The sequence below is a fragment of the Astatotilapia calliptera genome, chromosome 19, assembly GCF_900246225.1.
Source record: "Astatotilapia calliptera chromosome 19, fAstCal1.2, whole genome shotgun sequence".
NCBI classification, from domain to species: domain Eukaryota; kingdom Metazoa; phylum Chordata; class Actinopteri; order Cichliformes; family Cichlidae; genus Astatotilapia; species Astatotilapia calliptera.
This window is the reverse complement of record NC_039320.1, coordinates 12000240-12016789: the sequence shown is the minus strand read 5'-3', so window position 1 is coordinate 12016789 and position 16550 is coordinate 12000240. Positions and strand designations below refer to the sequence as shown.

At 40.6% G+C, this 16550-nt stretch overlaps 1 protein-coding gene across 2 annotated transcripts in view; it reads left to right on the top strand.

Annotated features, from left to right (window-relative positions):
• Window positions 1-7808, top strand: part of pdss2 (prenyl (decaprenyl) diphosphate synthase, subunit 2) — a 33209-nt gene extending 25401 nt beyond the window's left edge. Inside the window, exons 5-9 of one of the 2 annotated variants that reach the window (XR_003270572.1) lie at window positions 1178-1351; window positions 2991-3122; window positions 4132-4167; window positions 6491-6786; window positions 7472-7532. Coding sequence is in view for 1 of the 2 variants with exons in the window: in XM_026151077.1 (XP_026006862.1) it covers window positions 1178-1351; window positions 2991-3122; window positions 4132-4167; window positions 7472-7627 (498 nt within the window). In the remaining variant the exon portion in view is untranslated. Of the gene's footprint in view, window positions 1-1177; window positions 1352-2990; window positions 3123-4131; window positions 4168-6490; window positions 6787-7471 lie in introns of both variants that reach the window. The other variant, XM_026151077.1, reaches the window with a different exon arrangement.
• Window positions 7809-16550: the final 8742 nt, after the last annotated feature.

The following is a 16550-nucleotide window of genomic DNA, read 5'->3' as shown; positions in this document are numbered from 1 at the left end:
GTGGAGTTTGCATGTTCTCCGTGTGCCTGAGTAGCTTCTTATGAAACACCCACATTTCCAGCCAGAGTCCAAAGACATGCACAAGGTTATAATTGGTCATTATGTCATTATGTGAATGGTGTTTCTAGATGATATAGTGGCAAACTGTCCAGGGTATGCCCCACCATTAGCCTTTTAAGGGTAGGTTCCCTCCACCAATACAATGCCTGCTACAGCTTTAGTGCCTGACTGCTTCATGGAAATGACCTTTTTAGGAACAAAGAAAAACGTCATATAGCCTCTTTTGAAATGTCTGAATCATCCGTAGAAAAAATTTGGGTATAATGTCAGAAAATCAGAAAGTACTGAGAGGCAGAGAAAAATGCTTTAGGTTATGTACTTTTTTCATGTAGTAACACCAGCATCCTTATTTTAAGAAATATACTATTGCAAAAACAAGCTTACTCAGATTCAGTTAAAAGCTTCAAGAAACCAAAGATAATATGTTTGGTTGCCTTTAGATTAAATAGTTAACACCTACTGTGAGCAGCATAGAAAGGTTAGTAATGCTTCTGTGTGAAAGTGGCCAACAATAACTGAATAAGACTAATAATAGTAATAAGCAGCTTTCTTTCCTAAATAGTCCACAGTAATCAGAGGTACCAGTGAGCAACAATTTTCTTTAACTCATCTAAATCTGTGGGTTATGTGCTGAGTTTATAACTAGTTAATTTGAGGTAGTTTAAAAAAACATCTCCAACTCTGACACAATTTACTTATTTTATTACTTTTATATATTTTAGAAAATGTCATACACATAATTGATGTGTTTCAATGGCTTTTTATTCTCTATTTTCCAGAAATTTTTAATTTATTTAATAGTTTCTAATAATAACAACCTGTTTCCATTTGTGTATATTTCTTATGATTTACTTAAATTTGCAAATTAAAAAAAGCAAACTCTCAGTTGTTTTTCTGCTGTTACTGTTTCCTTCTTCCTTTAAAATGACTGAGGAACTTGTGGAAAATAACTGTGTGCTGCTCCTCGCTGAGGCCTCACGAATTACACACTGAGAAATAAAGTCAAAGAGCAAGGAAGGCTTGTTTTGGTGGAGCAGCGAGGTGCTCTGTGGGAACTTAAAAGCGGAGGAAGCTCAGGCCTGCTCACACATGCTCTTTGCCTCTGTTTGCTCTGCAGGAGAACGGCCTCACCGACGGCATCGACGTGGCGGCGTGGGAGGAGCAGACGTTCCTGTCTCATGGGGCGCTGCTAGCCAAGAGCTGTCAAGCTGCGATGGAGCTCGCCAAACACGACAAAGAGTCTCAAAGACTGGCCTACAAGTACGGCAAACACCTGTCGCTGGGCCACAAGGTGAGGCGAATCCAGCAAGTAACATATACAAGAAAGGAGGTTGTCTGAGCAATAAATCTATAATGGTTGATCAGCGTATCATCACGATGCCTTTTTTAGCGGGAAACCAACTGGATTTCAAGGGATTAGATACAAGAAGAACAAACTCTTTTGATAATTTAAACAAGAGATTTAAAAAAAGATGTAATAAACGCCTGACTGTCTTAGAAAAAAGCCAAGAGAAGGATCCTAGTCGCTCCTGTCATTAGTTCCATGGAAACAGAAAAAATATTGTAATTCCCGGGATTTTTGTCTCTATGAATATGGATGGTTCAGGAGCATAGTCCCAGTCCTCCATAATTCAGCAGCTTAAGGATGTCAGTATGTTGAAGTTTTTAGGCATGAGGTCTAGACTTCGAGTGGGCTGCTGCAGCAGCTTGATTCTTTTCTTTGTCAGCCATGCTATGTGTCGATCGCTGTCCTGGTGCTTGACCCAATTTCAGCCAAACTTTAACTGTCGGGTAGAAGGACTCATTCTAGAATATGTTGGTATACAGAGGAGTTTGTGGTTGAGTGAATGACTGCAAGGTACCCATGTCCTGTGGCTGCAAACTAAGCCCAAATCGTCACTCCTCCACCGCCGTGCTGATATATGTTTGGTTATTGCCAAATGTGGAGCTGTGCATTTTGTTCAGACATCGTTCCAGAAGTCTTGCGCTTTTTTCAGATGTAACATTGCAAACCTAAGCCGTGCAGCCGTGTTCTTTTTAGAGAGAAGAGGCAACATAGATTGTTGCATTTTGTTATGTGCAGTGAAAAAAAATAGAGTTATGTCAGTACTTAAATTAAAAATGTGGAGGTTTTCTGGCGGTTCTAATTTAGTCTTTGATCTTTTTTTATGCCAAAGTTTTGGACCTCCTGACTGACATACTTTCTGTGATCAAGTTAATTCAAAGTAAAGAAAAAAATCTGGCTTCTAGTAATGTCTGACTTCTTTCTCTCTCATCCTCGGTATGAATAATTGCCCTTCTTTTCAAAAGTGTTTTTATGTCTATTTATCAAATACTTCACACTGTAGCTGAATTGATACATAAAAGCGTGACGTTAAAGGGAGCAGAGTGATTTATCGGCATTACAAAAAGTGCAAACGAAACATAGGAAACATTAGACTTAAGTGCCTGTCTGTCTTATTATTCTTGTATCAGAGAGGGGCATAAAAATGTGGAAACAGGAAGAAGGTTGATTTGTTATGTGCTAGAATGTCATTAAGATGTAAATAATGCAGCTGCTCAGTTATTTTTCCCAAGGTTCAGAGATTTTCAGCTGAATATTATTGGCGCTGGTGTAGAAGTCATTCATAATGATCCCACTCTCATTGCTGCTTTAGTGCGTCCTCTCCTGCTGGGGCTCCCTGTAGCTGCCTGCCTGCAGGCCTCAGTGGCTACAGGGAATCTCAGCATGGGAGGAACCAAAAATGAGGTCTTTGAAGGAGAACCGTCCTCATCAGGCTAGCTGTGTCTGTTCATTAACAGGGTCAGCTCAGAGTGTAGGCAGGCAAATGCAACCTTGACTGTTTTCACCACTGACTTGGTTTAATTGATAAGCTGAAAGTTACAAAGTAGAAGCTCCGCAATGACGAATGTTCTCTGCCTTTCTGCAGCTGAACTCTGACCTGCAGCCGTTTATGAAGAGCAGAGTAGGAGAGCCGCTGTCATTTAGTCTGAGCGCCGCCCCGGTCGTTTTCCACCGTCAAATTATGGGCCGGGAGACGTGGCATCATCAGCTGCAGCAGGTACGTTAAGGATGGTCCATGACACCAGGGCCAGCTGGATTCACTGCCTTTATGTTTCTAGCAGGAGTATCAGCTTTAATTTAAATAGGTTTGCATCAGATCTGAAAGAGCTGCGTGCAACCACTTGAAAAGTTGAATGAATCTTACTTTATAATCTAATTCACAGTATCTGTTACTGTGATGAGTAAAGAAGATCAAACTGAGGTCTAAAACAAAGGTGAGAGAGAAAGCTGTTAAATTTCTCCATACTGCTGAAACAAAACTCACCTGATCTCAGTCCGACTGACCTGCCCTCCATTCACTCAGTGACTGAATGAACAAATTCAGTCACTGAGTCCAGAAAAAGTTTTGGGGATGTGTTTTGGTAAAGCCATACGCAGCAGTCTTATCAAATAGGACCTGATGGTTGGTCAGAATAGTGTTTACCCCACCCCTGCTCCACTGTGATTGGATGGCCTGGCCAAAAGAGGGTTTGCAACCAGAGAAGCAGACCCCCAGCGTCTCCTCACACTGCTGCTGTTTTGAGTATAATTTAAAAACACTGTGCTTCTAGTGCTTCTGCAGGCCTCAGGTAAAAATAACTTCCCCTACAGGCAGAGAACAATAGCAGTGAGGCTGGCAGAGCATCATCGGGAAAGTTAAGACTTCAGGGTTGTTCCTTATTGAAAAAGTTTTGCCCTGACCCCCTCTGAATCAGTGGAAGTCGTTTTTATTGTAGTACATACTGCAACAACTACTCCAGGTGTCACTTTTTCACTATTCAGCTTCAGTTGTTATTGCATCTGACTTGCTTGCTTGACTCTTTGCTTTAGTTTTATGCATTTATTTTGTATTTGCTATTGTGCAAATTGTAACAACGAAGAAGCACGCTTTGTCCTCTGACTATTGTAGGTGTAGGTGGGGAAATAGACAGTGAAATATTCCCTGTGCCTTGGAGAAATTTCTAAAGCTTACCCTTAGAAGCCAGAGATACATGCCTGCTTTATCTCTTTTTCTTTTATTCTTCAAGGCAAAAACTTTGAGAAACCAGCTGGATTACTCAAAGGTAAGCACACAGCTTTACGAATGCCTTTATCCAGAATCTGCCCGTTCCGTGAGATATGAACTCTTAATGTTATTTCACAGTGTGACACAAAGTTCAGTTTTATTCTGTTATCTTTGAGTTGCACTTTTGTTACAAGTTTGTTAGATGGCCACAATTTTCCTTTGCCGTATTTCACAGTTTTTACCTCCTTACTGTCTGCCCTCAAAGACGGCAAAGAGAAACAGGATGTCTTTTCACTGTAACTTATATCAAAGTTGGGAAACAAGCTTTCCAAAGTCAATGTGTGAGGCATAGAAGGGGACCGATAGGGGTGCAAAAAAAGAGCGAAGCTACAGAGGAGGGGGGGTCCGATGGTGTTGGAGGAGGGGAGGAGGGGGGTGTTATCTGGTCTCGCCTGAAACAAGAGCAGGAAGGATTAGTTACCGAGGCCTATTTGCGGAGGAGACACCGAGACTCTGAGACAGTGGCATTGTGAGAGAATCTCCTTCAGCAGGGCTGCTGAAAAGGGGAGAGAAGTTTGAGGGGAAGGAGAGGTGAGGAGACACAAGGAGGGAAACTAAGAGCAGCACACGGGGGTGAGAAAACGTTAAAGTTTGGATTCAGCACAAAGTTAGGAACCTGTAATAGCTAAAACCAGCATGAATTAACTGAAAAATGACAAGCAGAGTTTCGTGTTGACTGTTAGTCTTTTGTTCCCCAGTAGCTCTACACACACAAAATCAGTCAGAAGTTTTATTTGTAGGCACTTATGTTTTGGTTTTAATCATCTAAGAAAATCTGAGTACAGAAAAGACGTGAGGATGACTCACTGTAGCCTGAGGAGCTGCGTCAGCTACTCAGGAGGTGTGCTCACCATTCAACGCACAATTTATTGTGACCTTCAGTAAGCATGGTCAGGTTTTAATCAGTGGATTGTATTAAAAAGAAATGTCTGTTTTTTATATAACTTGTCATTGCTGTGTAGCTGTTAGATGGTGACCCTGCAGAAAGTTTGAGTGTGATTGGCTGAATAGTGATGATGAGCAGCAAGGGAGGAAGATATGGAGAGTTAAACATGTCTGCTAAATTGATCAGGGTTTATTATGTTGTTAAATCTTGACCAGATTAAAAACAAACATTAAGCAGAAACACCAACTTTATTCTGTGTAAGTTCCAATTTTTCCAAGTATTTAAATGTTTCTCAGGCTACGTCCAGACTAGCCTGGATAAATTTGAAAACGGCGTTTTCGTCTGAAAACGCTCTGCGTCCACACTGAAACGGCCGAAAACGTTTAGGTTCCAGTACTGCGGATGCGTGAAAGGCAAGACTATTCGACCTGCCTCATTTTTGTCTGCCGTTTATTTACTTTTCGGCTCTTTGAAACGTCGCGGCACAAGGTCGAGGAAAAGCACTGAGTTTTTTAAATGGACTAACAATGAGGTGGAGTTGTTGCTGCGAGTAACACAAAAGTACAAAGTTGCAAAAGCGAGTGAGAATTAAAAAATTTGAAGAAAAACTATCTGGAGCATGTACAAACTGATATTAGTCTTTAATAGGGCTGTCAAAATTGAGAGCAAACAAAACAACTGCTGTATAATGCCCTCCGCTATCTTAGTTTCATTGGTTACATGACTGTATCACATGACTAAATTGTGTCATCGTTTTCGAAAAGGCTCCGGGTTCGCTGTCCACACTGCGATGCGAAAACGTATCTGCTTTGGAGAGTGTTTTCAAAACACGTTTTCCTTGACCGAAAACGCCGTCTCAGTGTGAACGGAAGGTCAAAACGGGGAGAAAAAGATGCGTTTTCAAACAAAAACGTATTAGTGTGGACATGGCCTCGGTGTCTTGCCATTTAGCAGCCATCTTGGTATCACCTGTGGGCAGTTATTTTGTGTTGCCAAGAGCAATTGTAATGTTTTTGGCATTACACAATTTACATTATGTGCCACAGACTTACCAGGACCTGAAAAGCATAGAAAAGGACTCTAGAAGATGGGCTGGCTTATAATCAGTGGAAAGTTGCAGCAGTAATCAGGAGCCACAGAGCAAGCCTTGATATCGTGGACAGGTGCTTCAGGAGCTGCTCAGGGTCTCTCATTGGCTTTTAATTTAATTACACGGGGGTAACTCACCGTTTCATACTAAATCTTGACAAAGTGGCGTTTTCAGATGAAAAACTAACTCCATCTTTTATTAAATGATGTTTAATATATTCAGTGTACATTACTTTTGAAAAATGAATTAACTTGATCATATTTTATTGAATTATGTCAGCTATCATGCTCACTTGTCCTGTTTAATTTTTTCTCACGTGCTGCATGTGAATATTGATGAGATCAGGAGACTCAAGGCGGCAAAGACAGACAAATCTTGTTCGGAGCATGAAGAAAGAACAGGATGTGGAACCAAACATAACGCGCAAACAGAGGAGGGAGAGAGGAAACGTTAAAAACTAATGCCGAATTAAAGAAGGTTAACGGAGAAGATGGCGCGAAATGTTCCAGGAAATATAGTCTTTTCTAAATTTAAGAAGAAAAATGATAATAAAGAACTGCAGGTGTCGAACTCAGCATCACCCTGGCTGGTGATTTAGAGAAGAAAGGCCTACGGGGTTTTCCACCTCCAGAATTCATCAGGTAAAACGCCTCCAGCAAAAAGATGTCCCAACACAGCAGCAGTAAAGCACAGGGAGGTGCACAAATTCACTCAGTCTGTGTACTTAAAGCTGATGTTAGAGTTGATTTGATTTGATGGCCTCTGCTTCCTCATGCGTGAAATGTGTAAGTTGTGTAAGGTGCATGAGGTGCTCTCTGGAATATAGGAGCAGAAATCAATGTGTTAAAAAAAATCCAACAATCCGTGACTTTGTGACGGACAGTCTTCACGGAAATCCTTTGTTCAGTTCATTACCTGGCGTGCAGAAAAACCGGTGCCTTCATTAGTAAAGTGGAAAGACAGAAAAGCTGTGAGCTACGTAATTAGCACTGGCAGAGAAACACGATTCAGGGCATTTCCTTTCTCATTGTCAAATGCCAAATTTTTAAAGCCCAACTCACAGTGATGAGTCTGAAAATTTCCTCTTGTAGTTAAATTTGGGAAGCTGCCTTCAGTGGTACCACTGGCAGCACAGACGTGATTGTGATTGGGGTTTTTTGGGGAGGGGTTATTAAAAGGCATCTTTCCTCCCGTTTTACCCCTCGGGCCCGCTTTAACAGCGAGCTAACTTTCGCTGCCTCTTAACAGTTTATTGTGTTGACAGCTGGATAGTAACGAGAGTGACACAAACATGACAAACTAATGCGTGTTTTCATCCGTCTGCAGCTTTTGGCAGCGGTTAAATCGGAGAAAGGCGTGAGCACGGCGATGGACTTGTGCTGTTACCATGGCAACAAGGCTCTGGAGGCCATCCAGGCTTTCCCCTCCTCCGAGGCTCGATCCGCCTTGGAGAACATCGCCTCTGCCGTCACCAAATTTTGACCTGGACACACACACACACACACACACACTCCTGTACAGCCTGGAGGGGTCTTTGTCTGCAGAGGCCAAAGAACGAGAACAGATTAACTTTGTTTTACTTGATCCAGATGCTGAGAAACTGTTCTGCTCTCTGGTCATCATTAAATAAAAAAGTTTTTTTTAAAAACCCCACATTACTTCAGCATCATGTCATGCGTTTTGTTTTCTCTCATGCCTGGAGAAAATAATCACACCGGGCTGCTGCAGTTTCAAACCTGGCATTTATTGTTGCTTTGCTTATCAGCGAAAGCACATCCCAGGCAGAACGTAATTTAAGATGTTTTGAAGAATTGTTATTGTCATCTGGAAAATGTACCATGAACAGGAAATGATACACCGAGCGGCACTTATTTTTTCAAAAATTACTTTTAAGAATAGCTTCCTCCTGGTTGCCGCTGCACGGCACAGATGATGGTGAAATCATAGCTGCTGGATTTAGTGGGTGTTTGCCAAGTTGAAAAGCGGCACCAAACTGGTTGTAAAAATGTCTCAAAGTCATGTTCTACCTGGTGTGTACCACTGCTGATAAGCACAGCTGCAAAAAAATGTATTTTTTTTAATAGCATTTGGCGTGCTCTTCGCTACAGAGGAGGAACCGGCATGAATCAGGGGTAATGTCATCTGTGTTGCCTTATTATGTCTCTCCCCGTGTTTGTCTGTGTGATCCAAGTCAAGCCAGGGGCGGGGAAAGGTCACCCAGCCTCTCCCCTTGGCCCAGCCAGCGAGCGCATTGAAGCTCCGCCAAGCAGTAATTATTAATGAAGAGACCTGAGCAAATGGACAGGAAATGCAGAGGTATTGATTGGGCCGGCTGCCCTGCTCTAAGCCGTACAGGCTGGCGCCAGCCTGGTGGCCTGTGGTTTCCCAGGCTGCTGTCTGCAGAGGGAGGCGGCGGGGGGGCAGCCAAGGTGTGAAACCAGGCCACCACTGGCAGCTGTCTGTCACATCGAGGCCACACCTGAAGGACAGACGGCCGAAGACGGGACGAGAAAGAAAGGGGGCTGAAGGTACACAGATTGTGACGAGGAGGAATTGAAAATTAACTAACAAATACGCAAACACCACCTCAAAATTAATTTCGTATCATGTGAGAGGACCCGAAGACACTGGGAGGAGTATTATAGTCACATCCTTTACATTTTTTAAATTAAAAAATATATTTAGGAAAGATCATTAATAAAAGACTTTCTATTAGTCCTGTTGGTGATGTTATTTAATGGTGGCCTGTAAGCTGCATCTTTTCAGGACCTTTTTTGCTTCTCAGGAATCAGGAGAATTTTAATAATCCCAACATGGAATTATATACCTGTCACAAATATTTTAAATTAATTAAATATTAAACAAGAAATTATTTTATTTAAAACAAATTGTGAAATTCCTGTATGGAGGACCCCGCGTGTCATGGAAATGGTGATAAATCACTTTACTATTAGTGATAGTTAGTAAAATGAGAGAGAGATTCATATTCATTTTTAAAAAGGCCCAATATTGACAACCTCAAAAATTAAAGGGAAAAAGAAATGGCAAAGACCAGTTGTGATACCGTAATCACAACCGTAGTTTTCCTCATAACTAAGCAACCACCAGCATTATCCATGTCATCAGTTTTTTAGTGTGTTATGAAATAAGCACCGCTGTTGTTTTTCCCATTATTTATGTTGCTTTCACATAGTGAAATGAAGATCACAGCAGAGGTATTTGTTGGTGTGGAAGTAAACAGAAAAAAAAATCCCTGTTCTAGTGTCATTGATTTTTGTCTGCATGCCTGTTGTTTTATATGAGGAATTTAATAATATAAAACATTTTAAAGACAACACACACACACAGCAGTTTTTGTAATAAAAATGAATGGCAAACATGATGTCTATTGTCACTTTAAATAACTAATGGGATATTAATTTAAAAAAATGAAATTGTATAAATTAATCTATATTTATTTTTGTTGTTTTATTTATATAATTACATGTATTTATTTGTTTTATATTGGCAGATTTGGTCCTCCGTACAGGTAACAAAGTTTTATAATGATGTTGCAAATTTTCTACTTCTGCTAACAAAAACTAAAACATTCAAATTAATTAATGAATAATTTAGACAAAATAGTTTTGTTTTTGTTTTGTTTTTTGTTTTTTTGTGGGAATAACTGTGGAGGATGAATTTGTAAATGTCCTTTAGGACCCTTTGGCTTTTACACTTCAGCTCCTCAGTTTTGGTACCGGTGATATGAATATAGTAACATCACGCCAGTGTGTTTAAACACAGTCTCACTGAGCTTCTAGTCTAAAGTCTTTGATGGTTCCCTAAAGAAAAGAAAAAAAACTCCAACACAGCAGCGTGATCAGTGAGAAAATGGTTATTTAGTCCTGTCTAATCTGAAAAACCTGTGAGCTATTTGGAGTGGGGGGAAGAAAACTACATTCGAAGGTTACCTGCTGGGAGTGGTGTTGTTTTTTAGAGCTTACATGTTGGTTGTAATTATTTGATCCCAAACTTCAGATAGTAACGGCTTTGAAACCAGAGTAGCACTGGTGGGGAAAGGGACCTGAGGTGAGGAAGAAGAAGCAGAGTGGTGGATGAGGAGCAGGGAATAGGAGATGATAGGATATAAAAGAAGAAGGTGGGGTTGAAGTGCAAGAGGAGGTGATGTGGAGCGAACTGTTTGAAAAACAAGCTCATTTCTGTTGCTGGGTTGTTCGTCCACTTCCTCGTCTGTTTTGGTTTCCGCTGCCTGGGCTTCCTGCGTACAGAGAGGTACTGCATGTGCCAGGGAAAGCCTCAGGCACTTCATGAAATATTTATCCTCGCCGTGAGGAGACATGAGGAAAGTTACACGGAAAGTTAAAAGGACCAAACAAGGAGAGAGGCCATGGCACTGCCAGAATGACAAATATAGTTGCTAAACAAAACTTTATTTCAGAGGATGAGGTCTGGCCTAAGCAATGAAACTGTTGCATAGACATTCCCAGCAGAAATCAGCCAAGCACAGCAGAAGAAGACTTGATGGGTGAGGTTTTTTTTCAGTGGTAAAGCTGAATGTTTAATGCCGAACAGAAATCATAGCATTTTTCCTTCCCTGACAACATTGTTGCTGCCAGTATTAATCTTTCTGATACCTCGTAGCCCAAACAAGGAGCAGAATGAGGAAGGTGAGGGGCTTTTGTCAAGTTTCTATCCTGCACTGCAGCAACTTGACGCTATGTTTGCTTACAGTTTCCAGTTTGGGAGTCTTGGGTTTCATGAAAAGGAAGACTTGGCAAGGCTATAAGTTTACATCCAAAACATGAAGTGTGAAAGAGAGGCCTTAGTGTGCCCAGCCCAGGCGACAAGTGGTGTAATTACAGCAGAGTCCAGTGGAGAGAGCAGGTCAGCGCAGCCCAACAAATTTCCATTACACACTCAAACACTGGAACACTGCTGTGGAAGCTGGGAACGGTGACTGTTAGATCTACGGTTGTCTGAAAACATATTTCTGGATTTTTTTAAGTGCCAAATTCAATAATTAAAACATGATATAAATGTTAAATTAGAAATTCCCTGATTTGCAGTGTTAAAAGAAATACAACTTTATTTTCGATTCCTAGGAGTATTAGGAATTGCTGGAGCGAAGGCTCAAATGCAGCACGTTGACATAAGCATCTTTATTGGCTGATGGAAAGATCAAAGTGATCAAACAGCTGAAATTAAACAGGAGGAGGGAGTCAATCTAACAGAAGGGAAAGTATTTAAAGCCACAAGAAGACAGGAGAAAATTAACTTTCAAATTACAACACTGAATTATGAGGCCTACTATTACATATAAATGCCTTATTAATGGTTAATTATTCATTACTGCATTCACTGTACTTTATAAAAGATTAAAAGTGATGGATTGGTCCTTGTGCTTTGATTTCCAAAAGCACTTTTCGTTATATTTCCATTATATTCAAAGTATGGCAGATATTTCTATAGCTGATATCTCCAAAGTAAGAGTAGATGGACACATTATTACACATTTTAGAAGAACAGGAGATGAACCAAACCCACTTTCAGATAGTAGGGTCAGAATTTGATAGAATATATTTAATAAATATAAACATAACAGAATAAATATATTTTTAAAAGACTACAACAACAACAAAAATACTGCATTTTTTTCCCCACAACAACAACCAGTTGTTGTTGTGGGGAAAAAAATGCAGTATTTTTTTAATGGGAAGGCAATTCCATTGACTTGATGAAGAGAACCTGCCTCTTACCGTCCATCCATCCATTTTCTTAATCACTTAGTTCAAGGTTGCAGGAGGCTGGAGCCTCATTTACCACAGGACGAGAGGCGTGGCACAGACCGGACAGCCTGCCAGTTCATCACAGAGATACAGAGAACCATACACTCTCACATCCACACGTCCACACTTTTAACTGAGTTTGCTTTACACGTGAAGATCAGTTTACTTATAATGAGGATTATTATTCAAGTCTGTGGGGGGAAACACATCAGCTATAGCTGTGGGGGAGCCTTTAAACATTTAAGGCAATCCTTGTGTGACAAACCAAGTCTGGAGAGTTTGGAAGATTAGGGTATTTACCAGTGAGGGCCTACTTAAAGATGCAGCCGACAATGCATCTTGGGAAGTGTAGTAGCAGCTGTTTTAGGTTTGGTCATTCTTTCTTTGATCTTAGTTGTTCTCAGTTGGATTTTAATGATTTGGGCTATTGTACATAACATACATTAATTTCTTGTTAATTCATTTTTAAACAATAATGAATTCTTGATTGTCATGAATTCACAAGCTTCATTGCCTATTAATAAAAACGATAAAAGCTTTGTACATTCATGAGTTTGACCATAAAAAAATCTTCATTAGGCCTAAAGTGGAAATTAGTTTCTAAATTCTGATACATAAATTTAATAATTACACCTGATAGCTGTTTATTAAAACGTATGTCTAATAAGCCGATCCAAAGGATCAAATGATCTTTAAAATAAAGTCCTATAATTTGCTCTACTTGCCTCTTAGCACTCTTGCTGCACCATTTTTGAATCAACTAGAAGCTTTTCAGGGAGATAATAAAGGATTGCAATAGTCCAGCCTAGAAATAACGAATGTGTGGACTAGTTTCCAACCTCACACTGAAACAGGATGTTTCTCATTTTTATTCCTCAGATGAAAGAAAGCAGTCCAGCACATTTGTTTAATGTAGTGTTGAAGGACATAGCCTGGTCATAAATGACAGTGTTACCAGAGGCCAGGTTAAAGACATCCAGAGGAAATATCTGCTTAGACACCATGTTTCAAAGGTTTTCAGTACAATAAGCTCAGGTTTTTTTTTCCAAATGTACTATATTTCAATACTTAAACGAATGTTTCGAAGGGTTTTTTTTGTTTTTGTTTTTTTGCCAGTTTTCACCACAGCCTACCTGAGTATTGTTACTGACCATCTCTATCCCGTCATGAACACAGTGTAGCCATCATCTAATAGCACATTAAGACTCCGTTACCTTTACGGTGGCGTGAAGTCAGAGATGTGCATTTAGGAAGAGCCTGTCAACAAAGCTGTAACACATGTAATACTGTCTGGTCTATATAGATGGAAATCTCAGAGCAAGGGTTCAGACGTCTTTTCAAATTGGTGCCACAAAAAGGATTAAAAGTGGCCCTAAAATCAGCAGATTTAGATGAACTAAAAGCCATGAAGCCATTGCAGAAGTGCCCAAAACTGCAGTTCTTCAAACGCCTATTTTATGTTGACTGTAAATTGAATCAGTCTCAATAAACCCAGGTGTTAAAATCCTCAAAATCTTCACAGCAAAAATTAACAACCTTAACAACCTTCCACAGCATGTCTTTTATCCTGTCTTCCTTCTCTCACCCCAACCGGTCGCAGCAGATGGCCCCGCCCCTCCCTGAGCCTGGTTCTGCCGGAGGTTTCTTCCTGTTAAAAGGGAGTTTTTCCTTCCCACTGTCGCCAAAGTGCTTGCTCATAGGGAGTCATATGATTGTTGGGTTTTTCTCTGTATCTATGAAGTGCCTTGAGGCAACTTTTGTTGTGATTTGGCGCTATATAAAAAAAATTGAATTGAATTGAACTTGACTGACAACAACAGGTTGTCCATGGCTGCAAGCAAGCTGGAGACAGAAACGCTATAAATATCTCCTGGGTTTCTCTCTTTTACCATAAAAGGAAGAAATAACTAATTGCTTTAAATGGAAAACTAACACTTGTTACAGTGAAAAAGTAGCCTGATGCTAAGGAGAGTAACATAACAACCAATACTTGTGCACACTTCATACTGCTGATGAATGTAGGTGTTTACACTATAAAAATGACATAAATATTTCAAGCTTTTTGGCTTCATTTGGTCTCCATGTTTCTAAGTACGGGGTTCAATTTCACAGACATAGATGTCAGAGTCTCTGGCTACACACCAGTGATTGTGACCTAATATTTCCCTGCCTCCCTTCTTTATCCACACCAGGATTGATTCTATGTGACCCTATTACGAGTGAGCCTGAATGTAAAATGACTGAGTGAATGTAAGCGTGGAAGGATGTTAGAATCTCCATTTGTCTTCCTCTGAATGGGCTATCAGTAAACACCTGCTAATATCATCATATAGCTGACGGTGATGGATGAAAGTCATTCTCCTGAGATGGGAACAGTATGGCTGATTGGCCTCTTCCACACAGATGAGCATATTGACCAAAAATGACACTTTAACGAGCTCTTCCCCGTGTTAAGTGCCGCACGCCGGCCCCTCGTCGCAAGCCGCCGCCTGGCTGACCCTGGGCTGTGCTCTTCCCCCTGCACAGGGCCTACTCGCTTCATTGGCTGACAGATCAGACTGCCAAGGAGACAGCTCATTAGTCGAATAATGAGAACCACACCAGCCACACGTTGTCTTGTTATATCATCTCGGTATCGACATATTTGTGGCTGAGGACAGAACATTGTGTGCCACTGTGTGCATGAAAGAGCCGATGATTAAGATAGAATTATGTGAGGTCTTCTGTTCATCTCTGAGTGACTTCTGAGGAAGCCAGTGCTGCTTAACAGCTTCTGCCCGTTACAAATCAAAATCTTCTCCTGATTGCAACAATATGGCATACCTCCATTTGTCTTCCCTCTCTTATTAATCATTTCCCACAGTTTCTTTCTGCTGCCACCAGCTGTGTGTTACAAATATTTCTCTGCAGTTTTGACCTTGCAATCTTAAACCCAGGCCTTCATTTGATTCTGTTATTACTGATGGACAAACTGTTGTTGGAATTTCATTGGTCGACAGAGTGAATGAGGCAAAACGGTATTTTAGATACCACAGCATTTTGTTCTCATACATCAGTTCTCTTTTCAAGTAGGCCATCTCTACAGTGTAGTTCGGCTGGGTTTATCAGTCTCCCGCCAACAATCTAAAGACACGCACAGTGGGTTAAGTGGTGACCCTAAATTGGTTATAGGTGTAAATGTGAATGGCTGTCTGTCACTGTGTTAGCTCTACAGTAGACCTAGCGATCTCTAACCGTAACATAACCACCCGACTTTCAACTGCAGATAACTGCCGCCTCCCTGTTCCTGGTTTCTTCTTTCTCCGAGGTTCTTTTCTGTTAAAAGGGAGTTTTTCCTTCCCATTGTCACCAAGTGCTTGCTCAGAGGGAATCATTTGACTGTTGGGGTTTTCTCAGTATTGTTGTAGGGTCTTTACCTTACAATAAAAAGTACTTTGAGGCAACTTTTGTGATTTGGCATTATGTAAACTGAACTGAATTGAATTGCTTTTGTTTTTTATAAAATTTGCCCTTTCTCTTGTGTGCAAAAAGAGTTTCTGGTTATGACTGAATTCAGTCTGGATAGTGATGCTAAATGAATGCAATGACGCACCCACTCAAGCTTTTTAAGATAAGATAAGAGATAAGATAAGACTTTATTGATCCCACAACGGGGAAATTTTGCGTCACCTCAGCTCAGGTACAGATATATGAAGGAAATACAAAAATACAATTAAGTACAATCAATGAAAAAAGTAAGATAATACACTATATACAATGGGCTGGGAGCATTTCCACCATTTTCAGCTTGAATCTGAGTGAAACAAAACCAAGGGGGGAAAAAACAAAAACCATGGGACATTTTTCAAACAGTGGCTCAGAATGAAGCTGATCACAGAGGCAAAAAGTGGGGCAAACTTGTTGGCGTGACTTCTTCTCTGTGCCAACTGAGAAGCAGAGACTTTGTTGTGAAGAGCTCAGCATGTGGATCGAATTATCGTTTCATGGGTAAATATATTCCTCTAACGGTAGTTTCAGCATCCACTATAATCATGTAGTGCTACTCCACTTTTTGTCCAAATACATTTCCTGTTCACACGCGTAAACATGGTGCATAATTACACGCTGTGCAGATCTGCTGGCCACACATCTACGACTGCATCTGATAGGTCTGAGCAGCTTCATCATCTTACTTAGAGAACACTGAACGCTTAAAGACCGCTGAGCACATTGTTGCTTCCTACATCAATCTAACAGGTGGTTCACTTTTAGGGAGGGATGGTTTTCTGTCTGGCATGAGAGCATCTGATACTCCTCACCTTTCACATTTCTTACATTTTCACTCTCTGTCTGAGGACATTTATACTTCATGTGGTGGAAAATTGTAGGCTGGCCCTTTGGTTTTAGTTGTTTCTTGTAACCAGCTGCTCTTTTAGAAGCCATAGAGATTGATATTGCTTTTCTCATTTTCTGTCTGGAAATTACAACCAATAACAGCATAATGCACTATTTCTTTAATATTATGTATACTCCATGACATCATAAGTGTACCCAGCATACATTGTTAAGCCACAGTGCATATCACATGCAGAATGATGGCAGCCATCGGAGGTCAACGGGTATTAAACAGAGTATTTATG